General features: G+C 43.6%; 1 protein-coding gene across 5 annotated transcripts in view; it reads left to right on the top strand.

Annotated features, from left to right (window-relative positions):
• Positions 1–533: 533 nt before the first annotated feature.
• SPAG16 (sperm associated antigen 16) overlaps positions 534–13,500 on the top strand; it is a 772,121-nt gene continuing 759,154 nt past the window's right edge. For all 5 annotated transcript variants that reach the window (XM_029068266.2, XM_029068265.2, XM_029068264.2 and 2 more), the window contains exons 1-3: positions 534–690; positions 8,106–8,152; positions 11,462–11,560. In XM_029068266.2, coding sequence (XP_028924099.1) covers positions 546–690; positions 8,106–8,152; positions 11,462–11,560 — 291 coding nt within the window. In that variant the 5' untranslated portion in view covers positions 534–545. The remainder of the gene's footprint in view (positions 691–8,105; positions 8,153–11,461; positions 11,561–13,500) is intronic.

Genomic DNA, 13,500 nt, shown 5'->3' with positions numbered 1-13,500 from the left:
CTGACTCCAAAGCCCAGGCTCTTTCCACTGAGCCACGCTGAATGAGTGAATGAGTGACTAAACGAACGAACGAACGAACGGATGGATGGATGAATGAATGAGTGAATGAATGAATGAGTGAATGAATGAATAAACGAACAAACGAACGAATGAATGAGTGAATGGATGGATGGATGAATGAATGAATGAGTGAATGGATGAATGATTGAGTGAATGGATGAGTGAATACACAAACGAACGAACGAATGAATGAGTGAATGGACGAATGAATGAATGAGTGAATGAATGAATGACTAAATGACTGACGGAATGAATGAATGGGATGGCAGTTGCCACGGCAACGGTTCGGCGTTTCCCACCGCGGGCGGGTCCAGGAGCTACATCTCGCGAGAGGAACCGTGGGGGGGAGGGGGGCGGCGGTTGGCGTGGCGGTTGCCATAGGAACGGCAGTCGGGAGGGCGGCCGAGCCGAGCCGAGCCGAGCCGAGCCGAGCCGAGCCGAGCCGAGCCGAGCCGAGCCGAGCCGAGCCGAGCCGAGCCGAAGCCATGGAAAGCCATGCGGGCTGGGGCTCCGCCTCCGCCTCCGCCTCCGCCTCCGCCTCCGCCTCCGCCTCCTCCTCCTCCTCCGCCCTGGGCACCGCCGGAGAGGCAGAAGAAGTCCTGGCCGCCGAGGGCGCCTACTACCTGCGCCGTATCCTTGTCCCGGCCGGGGACCGAGGGATGCTCGGGGCCGGGGAGGGGGCGGGAGGGCGCAGACAGCCGCAGCCGCAGCAACAGTAACTATAGCAACAGTTAGAATTGCGGTATTTGTTAATGATAATGGTGGTATGCCGGCTGGGTCACTGTAGGCAACTCAATAATAATAATAATAATAATGTTGGTATTTGTTCAGCGCTTACTATGTGCAGAGCACTGTTCTAAGCGCTGGGGTAGACACAGGGCAATCAGGTTGTCCCACATGAGGTGCACAGTGTTAATCCCCATTTTACAGATGAGGGAACTGAGGCACAGAGAAGCAGCATGGCTCAATGGAAAGAGCACGGGCTTGGAAGTCAGAGGTAATGAGTTCGAATCCCAGCTCTGCCACTTGTCAACTGCGTGACTGTGGGCAAGTCACTTAACTTCTCTGTGCCTCAGTTACCTCATCTGTAAAATGGGGATTAACACTGTGCACCTCACATGGGACAACCTGATTATCCTGTATAAACCCTAGCACTTAGAACAGTGCTCTGCACATAGTAAGCGTTTAACAAATACCAACATTATTATTAAGCGACTTGCCCACAGTCACACAGCTGACAAGTGGCAGAGCCAGGATTTGAACCAATGACCTCTGACTCCCAAGCCCATGCTATTTCCACTGAGCCACGCTGCTCCTCCTGTATCTACCCCAGGGCTTAGTACAGTTCCTGGTATATAGTAAGTGCTTAAATGCCATTGATATTATTATTGTCATTAAAGTCATCAGTAGTAGGAGAGATATTTTTTGAAGGCTGACTATGAAGGAATGGTCATGCTAGTCACAGGGGCAATTAGGAAATGAATAGATTAAATTGAGAAGCATCATGGCTTAGTGGATAGAACACTGGCCTAGGAGTCTCTGCTAATGCCCACCTGTTCACCTTAAGTGGGGTCCAAGAGGCATAGGGGCAAGAGCAGGAAAAGGACACCAGAGAGGGTGGAGAGAAGGAGAACATGAGAATCTAAAATGGAGAGAAGAGGGAAGATCATAGCAGTACCACCTATGTGGACACATTCGACACGGAACACTGTAGTAGGCAGATAAGGAGGGGATGGCACTTTCTGTTCACTACTAGACCTTGTCGACCAAAGTGCTGGACCTGAACTGGAGCTTCCGTTCTCTGACACCCCCAGTCTGAGCAGGGTGGGTCCTGGGATGACTGCTAAACACTAATGCCAATTCTGCTGCCATGAGCACAACCTCCGGGAAACACCCCTGCTCCATCCTAAAAGTGACATTCTGAGGTTTCACAGGGAGCACTCTGCAGCTGACTTCTTTAGTGTGGCGAAGTGGATAGAGCACAGGCCTGGGAGTCAGAAGGTCATAGGTTCTAATCCTGGTTCTGCCACTTGTCTGCTATGTGACCTCGGTCAAGTCACTTCACTTCTCTGGGTCTCTGTTACCTCATCCTCATCTGTAAAATGGGGATTGAGACTGTGAGCCCCATGCGGGACAAGGACTGTGTCCAACCTGGATTCCTGTATCCACCCCAGTGCTTAGTACAGTGTCTGACCCATAGTAAATGCTTAACAAATACTATTATTATTGTTATCATTATTATGTCAACCTAAAACTAAATATGTCCAAAACAGAACTCCTCCCCCTCCCACCCTAACCCTCTCCCCCTCCAGTCAATCAATGGTATTTAGTCAATCAATTGTATTCATTGAGCACTTATTTTCTATAAACTACTGTACTACATGCTTGGGAGAGTATAATTCAACTGTGTTGGTAGACATATTACCTTCCCCCAAGGGAAGCAGTGTGACTCAGTGGAAAGAGCTTGGGCTTCGGAGTCAGAGGTCATGGGTTCGACTCCTGGCTCTGCCACTTGTCAGCTGTGTGACTGTGGGCAAGTCACTTCTCTGTGCCTCAGTTACCTCATCTGTAAAATGGGGATTAACTGTGAGCCTCACGTAGGACAACCTGATGACCCTGTATCTACCCCAGCGCTTAGAACAGTGCTCTGCACATAGTAAGCGCTTAACAAATACCAACATTATTATTATTACAATCTCGAGGAGACAGACATTAAAATAATGTCAAGTTGAGTTGTACTTGAGTGTTGTGGGGCTGAGGGTGGGGTAAATATTGACTGCTTAAAAGGTATAAATCCAAATGCAAATGTTACTCAAAAAGCATAGGGACTAAGAGAAAGGAGGGGTTTGTTGGGGAATAACCTCTTGAAGGAGATGTGATTTTTAAAAGGGCTTTGAAGGTGGGAAGAGTGATGGTCTGTCGGATATGAAGCAGGAGAGAGTTACAGGACAGTTACAGCATGGTAGCAGATTGGATGGAGGGGAAAAGGCAGATTTTCCCAATGTTGTGAAGGTAGAACCAACAGGATTTGATGACATTGAATATGTGGTTTTAAGCAGAGAGATCAGTCGAAGATAGTTCCAAGGTTTTGTATGGACTTGTGAGGCAGGGAGATTGATGGTGCTATCTAAAGGGAGTACTTGGTTTGTTTAGGAAAATGAGGAATTGTGTTCTGGACATGTTAAGTGTACATTGTTGGTAGAACATCCAAGTAGAAATGTCCTAAAGGCAGGAGGAAATGCAAGACTGCAGAGAAGGAGAGCGATCATGGCTGGACATGTGTATTTGGAAATCATCAGTGTAAATATGCCAAGGGAGCAAATGAGTTCCCCAAAGGAGTGACTGTAAATGAGAAATGGAAGGGAATCCAGAATTGAGCCTTTTGTGATTCCCAAAATTAGAAGGTGGGCCCAGAGGAGGAGCCTGGGAGAGAGACTGAGCATGAGTGGACAGAGAGAGAATCAGAGGACAACAGTGTCAGTGAAACATAGGTTAGGTAATGTGTCCAGGAAAAGGGGGTAGTCCACAGTGTTGAAGGCAAATGAGAGGTCAAGGAGGATTAGAATGGAATAGAGGCTGTGGTTTTGGCAAGAAGGAGTCATTAGTGACCATTGGGAGAGCAGTTTCTGTGGAACAAAGAGGGTGGAATCGAGATTAGAGGGGGTCAAGGAGAGAAATGGAGCTGAGCTGGAGGAAGCAGGTGTAGACAACCTGCTCAAGGAGTTTGGCAAGGAATGGTAGGAGGGAGATGGAGCAATAATTAGAAGGAGCCATGAGAACAAGGACTTCTTTTTTAGGATAGAGTTGACATGAACATCTTTGAAAACAGTGGGTCAGAAGCCTTTGGCAAGTGAACAGTTGAAGTTGGCAATGAGGGAGGGAAGAAGGGAGGAGGTATTTTAAAAGATGCAAAAGATGGCTAAAGATGCAAAAGATGGCTACATTCACTAATTTAATAAAGGATTTAATGAATGCTTACTCTGTGCAGAACACTGTACTAAGCACTTTCCCAGACTTTCCCATTACTCTAGACAAAACTGCCGTTCTCCCTGTCTCACAAGCCCAAAACCTTGGCATTATCCTCATCCCATCTCTCTCATTTAGCCCACATGTTCACTCTGGCACCAAATCCTGTCAGTTCAACCTTTACAGCATTTTTTCTAGAATACATCCCTCCCACTCCATCCAAACTGCTACCATGATGGTCCAAGCATGGATCATATCCTGCCTCGACTAGTGCATCAGCCTCCTGGCTGACCTCCCTACTTGCTATCTTTCCCCTCTCCAGTCCATTCTTCACTTTGCTGCTTGGATCATTTTTTCTAAAAAAATGTCCTGCACAAGTCTTCCCTTTCTTCAAAAATGTCCAAGGGTCATCCACCCATCTCTGCATCTAACAGAAACTCCTTGCCATTGCCTTGAAGACACTCAATCAGATCTCGCCTTCCTACCTAATCTTTCTCATCTCCCACTTGAACCCAGCCTGCACACTTCACTCCTCTAATACCAGCTTCTCTGTCTCAATCTCATCTCTCATGAGGTATCTTTCCTCTGGCTTGGAACTCCCTCCCTTTTCATATCCAACAGACCATCATCCTCCCCATCTTCAAAGTCTACTAAAATCATATGTCTTCCATGAAGCCTTCTCTCCCTAACTTCTCCCTTCTCCATCCTTGTCACCCTTTCTTCTGCATCACCTATGCTCTATATCCCTCAAGCACTTTGATATTCACCTCACCCCTAGCCCAGCAGCACTCAGGGACATATTCTTATTCTCTGCTGCTCCCCTTCACTGTGATGTAGTTTAATATCTGGCTGCCCTACTAGATTGTAATTTCCTCAAGGGTAGGGATCATGTCTACCAACTCAATTGTACTCTCCCAAGTGCTTTAGTATAGTGCTCTGCACACAATAAGGGCTCAGTATATGCCATCAATTGATTGAATTTCCCAAGTCCCATGGTAGCCTGGTGAACCTTGGGTATGTTGACATTGCTCTAGGGTGGCACTCACAAGAGGGATGACAGTGTCAACACTAATTTGCTCTTCCCTTTCACTTAAAAATAGTTTGACAGTATAGTGATAGTAATAGTAATGGCATTTATTGAGAACCTACAAATTGCAATGTACTGTACTAAGTACTGTACTAAGTACCAAGTAGAGAAGCAGCGTGGGTCAGTGGAAAGAGTGCGGGCTTGGGAGTCAGAAGTCATGGGTTCGAATTGCAGCTCTGCCACTTGTCAGCTGTGTGACTGTGGACAAGTCACTTAACTTCTCTGTGCCTCAGTTACCTCATCTGTAAAATGGGGATGAAGACTGTGAGCCTCCTGCGTGACAGCCTGATTACCCTGTATCTACCCCAGTGCTTAGAGCAGTGCTCTGTACGTAGTAAGCACTTAACAAATACCAACATTATTATTATTATTATTACTTTGGAAAGTACAACAGAATGATAATGTTCCCTGTCTACAAGATGCTTGAACTCTCATTTTAACCTCGGGAAGCAGCTTCGCCTAGTGGATAAAGCGTTGGCCTGAGAGTCAGAAGGAGCTGGGTTCTAATCCTGGCTCTGCCACTTGTCTGCTGTGTGGCCTTGGGCAAATCACTTGACTTCTCTGGGTTACCTCATCTATAAAATGGGGATTAAGACTGTGATCCTCATGTGGGTCATGGACTGTGTCCAATCTGATTGCTTTGTATCTACCCCAGTGCGTAGAACAGTGCCTGACACATAGTAAGCACTTAAGAAGTACCATTTAAAAAAACAAAACTGTAAGTTTTAGGAGGAAACCTATTGATTCTTTAATATGTCAGTATTCCAATGGGAAAATCAGGTATAATTTCATTACAAAACGTCTTGTTTTTATTCTTTACTGGCCCTGTGCCTAGTACTGTATACCACACCAAGTGGGAGCTCAATAAATGAGAAGCAGCATGTCCTAGTGGATAGAGCACAGGCCTTGGAGTCAGAGGACCTGGGTTCCACTCCCGGCTCTGCTACTAGGCTGCTGTGTGACCTTGGGCAAGTCACTTAACTGTTCTGTGCCTCAGTAACCTCATCTGTAAAATGGGGATTAAGGCTGTGAGTTCTATTTGGGACAAGGACTGTGTCCAACCTGATTATTGTGTATCTACACCAGTGTTTAGTACAATGCCTGGCACAAAGTAAGAGTGCAACAAATGCCATTGAAAAAAAATACTTACTACTACTACTGCTATTATTGCTAGTATGACTATTATTACTACTACACTATGGTTACTATTACTAGTAGTGCTCCTACTGTAGGCACAGATTTTGAAAATCCCAATCAGAATGCTCAATTTCTTGAGGATATTTTCTCTCGAGGTGTAGGGGTATAGGAGTTATGAAATAAGACTAATACAGGAAGAATCATTTGTTAGGAATAAACCTAAATGATAAGAGGCAGTCTGGTCCCCTAGAACCTCGAAGCAAAGGTCTCAGCTTCCAAATCATTATGGGTCACATTATCCAGTTGAGAGCAATTTCCTGTTGCCTGGGAAATATTTATAACTTTCCCCACAAAATTTCACGATCCCTTTCCCCTTGGGCCGCAGTCTGGATTCTTGCTTGCCCTTTGGCGTTTTAGTGGTCCAGACAGATTTCCACTGTTACACTGGCTGTTAGTTTTATAGGGTTACAGAGTTATTTAGGACAGCGAGTTCAATGAAGTGAATTTACAATGGGTTGAAACATCTTATCACTGTCTGGACACAGCCAACAGAGGCTCAGACACTCAGCAACCCCCACTGTTGTCCGATGAATTACTTTTGTGGTCGATAATAATAATTGTCATTCCTTTGAATCGACATCTTATCACGGCAGCAGAGTTTGTGTATGCTCATGAAGCTTAGAGCTATGCCATATAAGGTTATCCATAATGGAAAGGTCTAAGCCGAAGCGTCAAAATTGATTTCACCTGTCCTGGACAGCAGCGGCATGGGAAAGAGTCAAAGGTGAAGTGATCAAAATGTTGATCAAACACCCAGCTAAGACTCAGGTTTTTACTGCGCAGAAGGCAGTGGTAAAACACTTCCATATCTTTGCCAAGAAAACTCTATGGTTACATATACCGGAATGATTTTGTGACAGAAGACGGGACATTCTGAAGAGGTGTGTCCATGGAGTCGCTATGGGTAGGAAATGACTCGATGGCATTTGAAGAAGAAGAAATAGAAGCACTGTGGTATTTATTAAGTGCCTTTATGTGCCAGGCACTATTCTTAGCGCTGGAGTGGATATAAGCAAAATGTGTTGGATGCTGTCCCTGTCCCAAATGGGCCTTACAGTCTTAATCCCCATTTTATAAATGAGGTAACTGAGCAACAGAGAAGTGAAGTGACTTCCCTAAGGTTACACAGCAGATACATGGTGCAGCCTGGATTAGAACCCAGATCCTTCGTCTCCCAGCCTGTACTCTATCTACTGGGCCACGTTGTTTCTCTAAACAGCTTCCTTTATGTACTCTTTTAAACTCTTGAGTTTTTATATAATTGCACGTTTTTGGTTATTATAGTTTTCTCCAAAATAACTTCGAAAATTTGGGAGTCATAATTTGCTGTTAGATTTCCTGTTTAAACAATATTTATTGAGCTCCTACTGTGAGCAGTACATTGTATTTGTGGTGGAAAATAGAAAAGAAACAATAAGTCTAGGTGCTTGCCACTTGGAAGCTTACATACTAATTGGGGAGAGAGGAGACATTCATTTATTTATATGTTATTATGACAAAACACAAATGAAAATTAATTGGACAAATGAACGAACAGAAAAAGATGAATTTATTAAGTTGACTGATAGGATGGCATGTTTAGGAAGGTGGAAATCTTTAGGTCAGTGAACATTTTATAGAAATCCCCAGTTACGTTGACTCGATTTATTTGGTTTTAGTGTGAACTTGGGGGTGGAAGAGAGGAGGAAAGGAGGTTAATTAATATTGTTAAATACATGAAATATCTAAAGAGAAGCAAATAGTCATTTAAATAACCTACCTATTTCAGAAATGTGAAACTTGACAAACTATCCAGAGGTAACCATAACCGAACCATCTGAAGATGACTATAAATATGATGAGGTAATGTATGAAGTGCACCAATTAGGCATATTGTGCTACATCTTAATAATAAATCTTATTTAACGCAGTATACTGAAAAATTCCCATTGAACGTATCTCATTCTTTCCTGAAATACTTAAATCTGATTTGATCTTTTGTCCTCTATATCATTTTCTGGTGCCATTAAAGAAAGCAGTTTGGTTTAGTGTTTTGTTGGATTCTGCTGACATCATCTAATTCACAGTGAACTACAGGTTTAGATTTATGTTGGTTAGTATCTGGCTTCTGGGATTTGAATTACCCTATATGTTGCTTTATGAAAAGTGCCTAAAGTAAGCTATTCTATAGATTAATATTTTTGTGAAGAGCATGGGCTAGTTGGCTGATGATGTTTGATTTCAACCTTTTTTCCTAAGCATATGCAAGGAGAATGGATTGCAACAATTAGTTCTTTAATTGGTAATTCCCTAAATTTGCAGACTAAGGTGGAGTCTCAGCAGATATGGTGAAAAGCCAGCTGGCAGGAATAGAGAAACTCCATAAATAATAATTGTGGTATTTGTTAAGCACTTACTGTGTGTCAAGCACCGTACAAAGCACTGAGATAATCAGGTCCCCCATGGGGTTCACAGTTGAAGTAGGAGGAGAGCAGGTATTGACTCCCCATTCTGCAGATTTATAAGGCCCAGACTTATAAGTGACTTATGAGAACTCAGAGAACTCAGGTTCTCTGACTCCCAGGTTCTCTCTACTAGGCCATGCTGGTTCTTGGCATCTATGGGCTTCTACCCAGCTGTCCCCAGCCACAACAGTTATCTCACCTGGTGATTTAAATAGCCAGGCTTCAATTATCCCTGAAAGTCCTGAAGGATTTCATCCCCAGGTACTGAGCATGCTCACCCACCATCGAGTTCCCTGTGGTCTACATGGCAGCATGACTGTGAGAAGCAGCATAGTTTAGTGGAAAGAGTGTGGACCTGGGAGCCAGAGGAGCTGGGTTTTGATCCCAGCTCCACCACAAGGCTGCTGTGTGACCTTGGACAAGTCACTTCACTTCTCTGTGTCTTAGTTACCTCAGCTGTAAAAAATGGGCTTAAGACTGTGAGACCCATGTGGGACATGGACTGAGTCTAACCCGATTATCTTGTATCTACCCCAGCACTTAATACAGTGCCTGACACATGATAAGGGCTTAACTAGTACCTTAAAAAAATAAGTGTGCTATTTGTTAAGTGCTTGCTTTTTGCCAAGCACTGTTTTAGGTACTGGGAAAGATACAGCATAATTGGGTTGGAGACAGTCCCTGACCTACATGGGCTCACAGTCTATGGGGGAGAGAGAACAGGTATTTAATACCATATTTATAGATGAGGAAACTGAGTCACAGAGAAGTTAAGTGATTGCCCAAGTTCATACTGCGGGCAAGTGGCAGAGCAGGGATTAGAATCCAGATCTCCTGACTTCTGGGCCCCTACTCTCTCTGCTAGGCCATGCTACTTCTTCCCTCATCTGTAAAATGGATTGACGATATCTACCTCTCACTGTGTCACAGGGATAATTGTGAGGACAAAACGAGATAATGCATGTGAAAGTATTTTAGAAAAATGAGATGCCCAAATTCAAGATTTAATAATTACTGTTTGTGGTTATTATCATAATTATCATTATTTCTGCTCCTTCTAGTGGCAGTATAATCTAGAAACAAGCACCAGAGAATGGGCCTCTAGGTTTAGCCCTAAAATATCCTTTGGGTGTGTGGTGTCACTACTGAAACTGAGGCAAACAGTGAAAATGATAATACCCCTTTTTCTTTTTGCATACAGCTTTTATTTTTCCAACAGCTTTTATTTTTCCAAAGTGCTCTCACATCAACTATCTCACTTTATCCTTACCACATCTCTGTGAGATAAGGATGCTAGTGTCCCCATTTTGCAGATGAGGAAACTGAGCAGGCTAAAAACAATACTTTCCCAAACAGAGACTGGGTTGCACATAAGTGAGAAGATTCCTGGGTCGTATTTTAAGCCCTGAAGGAACTAAAGAAAGATCCCTTTGGGTATTCTAGATTGTAAACTTATTGTGGTCAGGGAACATATCTGCCAACTCTGCTATATTGTACTCTCCCAAGTGCTTAGTACAGTGCTCTGCAAATAGTAAGCACTCAATGAATGCCATTGATTGAGCCCATCTCTAGGGTTTGGTGAGATGTCTGCCCCATTTGAGGGCAGAACGAGGGCTAAAAATGGTTTCCTCCCACTGCTCTGAGGTCAGAACCGCAAGACCCATAAGACGCTGTCTGATTTCCATTGTAAATCTTGAGATAAAAATTTCCAACCATAGACTGAGGAAAGACTGAGTTCTCCCCTCCCTTCCTACAACTTTTGTTTCAGTGGGACCTGGGCTAAAAATGACCCCTAGCACCACTTCTTCCAAGGAAATATGAGAATCCTATATCAGATCTTGAATGAGTCTAGGAAAGGAACAGGGTCAAGAAGGATAGGGAGAAGCAGAAGAAAGGAAGCAGACAAACAAGGGAAGGAGAAGGGAGAGAGAGAGAAAGGAACACAGAGAGAGAACCAGGCAGAAGTGATGAAAGAAAAGAGGGATTCAGAGGAGAGGTAAAGTGAGGGAAAATACTAGGAGTGGAGAAGAGGGGCTGAGAGAACAGAAAGAGAGGTGGTAAGAATAAAAGAGACTAGAAGAGGAGGAGGACAGGAAGAAATCTAGAAGAGAAGTCCTTCAGTGGTAAGGAGTAATTCCAGAGGTGAGGAGAGAGGGACAAACCTAAGGGACACAGAGGTAGGAGGGGAAAAATTAATACCAGAGAAAGAAAAATAAGGAAAACATCTATACATCCAGTCAAAGAATAAACAATTCTTATTAGTATTGAATATCGCAGAGAGGGTGCTGCTCCAGAGATCGATGTCATTGTATTGGCTGCCCTGGATGCAGAGAGTCTCAGAGGGGTGTTGACCCAACCTAACATCATTTATCCTGTGTTTTAGGCACTTAAAAATGGAATTAAAGGGACAACGTGTTTGATTCCCCTTGGGATGTGGGGTTGTAGGCCTACTTTATCTGAGCCACTGGGGACCAGAGTTCTGGCCGAGGCCTGATCCCAAGGCCTTTACAAACAGTGGCATCTGGCTCAAGGTGGGGAGAGGAGGTTTTGCATCTGGCTGTGTGAACAGTAGCATTTAAAAAGGAACCTTAAAGCTGGACCCTTAACATCCAGGAATCAGTCCCTCTAGCCCTAATGTCTTGAATATTGAGAATATCAGGGTAGATCTCCATCTAATTTACCAATTCTTTGTTTTCTTTTGATTTAGGTATCTATTGATGAGGACTTTAGTTTTACAGAAGGTGATGAAGATCTGGCCAAAGCAGTTCAGATGGTTCAAGAACAGGCAGAAGATGCACAAACTATAGTAAGATTGTTATCATTGTTTTTTTAAACTTTAAAGGATGTGGCTGCAGGATATAATAATGTAGCCTAGTGGAGGAGCACTGGCCTGGGAGTCACAGGATCTGCATTCTAACACCGGCTCCACCACTTTCTGCTGTGTGTCCTCAGTCAAGTCACTAAATTTCCTGTGCCTCAGTTTCATCCTCTGCAAAATGGAGATTTGATACCTGTGCTCCCTCCTACTTAGACTGTGAGCCCTGTGTGGGACCTGGTTATCTTGTGTCTTCCCCAAGGCTTTGTATAGTACTGGGAACATAGTAAGTCCTAAACAAATATAATAATGATAATGATGATGATGATTTGAGCAACAGAAATAGAGCTAGCTCTGGTACTATGTTAAAATTTGGAATGTCATGTAGCCTGTTTTCTGCAAGCACAATGGGATAAAAGCAACTTGTCTTTTATCACTTAACATGTCCAAAAAAGAACTTTTTGTCTTCCCACTCAAATCCTTTGCTTCCCTCAATTTTTCCTGTAGACACCACCACCATCCTCAGTGCATCACTGTCCAGTAACCTTGACATTACCTTCCACTGAGCTCTGTCATTCAACCCACATAGTTAGTCCATTACTAAGTCCTGCCAGTTCTACTTTCACAAGATTTGTAATAATAATGTTGGTATTTGTTGGTATTTGTTAAGCGCTTACTATGTGCCGAGAACTGTTCTAAGCGCTGGGGTAGACACAGGGGAATCAGGTTGTCCCACGTGGGGCTCACAGTCTTAATCCCCATTTTACAGATGAGGGAACTGAGGCACGGAGAAATGAAGTGACTTGCCCAAAGTCACACAGCTGACAAGTGGCCGAGCTGGGATTCGAACCCATGAACTCTGACTCCAAAGCCCGTGCTCTTTTCACTGAGCCACGCTGCTTCTTGTAGGCTCCATCCTTGCCTTTCTATTCAAACTGCTACCATGCTGGTCCAAGCACTTATATCCTGTTTTGACTACCGCATCGACCTTCTTACTGACCTCCCTGCTTCTAGTGTCTGATCACTCCAGTCCATACTTCTCTCTGCTGCACAGATTGTTTTTATAAGGTCCCCTCTCCTCCAAAAGGCCCTCCCCAATTAAGCCCTCTTTTCCCCAGCTTCCTCTCCATTCTGCATCATCTATGCACTTGGCTCTGTGACCTGTGAGCATTTGATAATCACCCCATCATCAATCCTACAGCACTTATGTACAAACTTATAAATACTTAATAATCCCGACTCCGCCACTTGTCAGCTGTGTGACTTTGGGCAAGTCACTTAACTTCTCTGTGCCTCAGTTACCTCATCTGTAAAATGGGAATGAAAACTGTGAACCCCAAGTAGGACAACCTGATAACCTTGAATCTATCCCAGCACTTAGAACACTGCTTGGCACATAGTAAGTGCTTAAAAAAAGTCATCATTATTTGTTATTTATTATTATAAATACATATAAATATAAATACTTATAAATTATATATTATCAATTATTTATTTACATTTATGCCTGTCTTCCTCTCTAGACTGTACGCTCACTGTTGGCAGGGAACAGGTCTACCAAATCATTTGTATGGTACTCACCCAAGTGCTCTGCACACAGAAAACACTCAATGAATACATTTGATGATGATAATGATGATAAAAAAGATATATGCATGTCTCTCCACTCCTCAAAAACCTCCAATGGTTGTCCCATCCACCTCCGCAACAAACAGAAACTCGTTATGAAAGTTTAAGGCCCTTGGTCAATTCTCCCTCCTGCCTTACCTTGCTTATCTACGACAATCTAGTCTGCTCACTTTACTCCTCTAATACCAACCTACATACTATATCTCAATCTTATCTTTCTTGCATCTATCCCCTTGCTCACCTCCTCCCTTTGGCCTGTACTCAATCAATCCATCAATCAATCATATATATTGAATGCTTAC

The sequence above is a fragment of the Ornithorhynchus anatinus genome, chromosome 7 (assembly GCF_004115215.2).
Source record: "Ornithorhynchus anatinus isolate Pmale09 chromosome 7, mOrnAna1.pri.v4, whole genome shotgun sequence".
In the NCBI taxonomy this organism is placed as follows: domain Eukaryota; kingdom Metazoa; phylum Chordata; class Mammalia; order Monotremata; family Ornithorhynchidae; genus Ornithorhynchus; species Ornithorhynchus anatinus.
The sequence above is the reverse complement of the archived record's forward strand: the minus strand, read 5'-3'. Positions and strand labels throughout refer to the sequence as shown.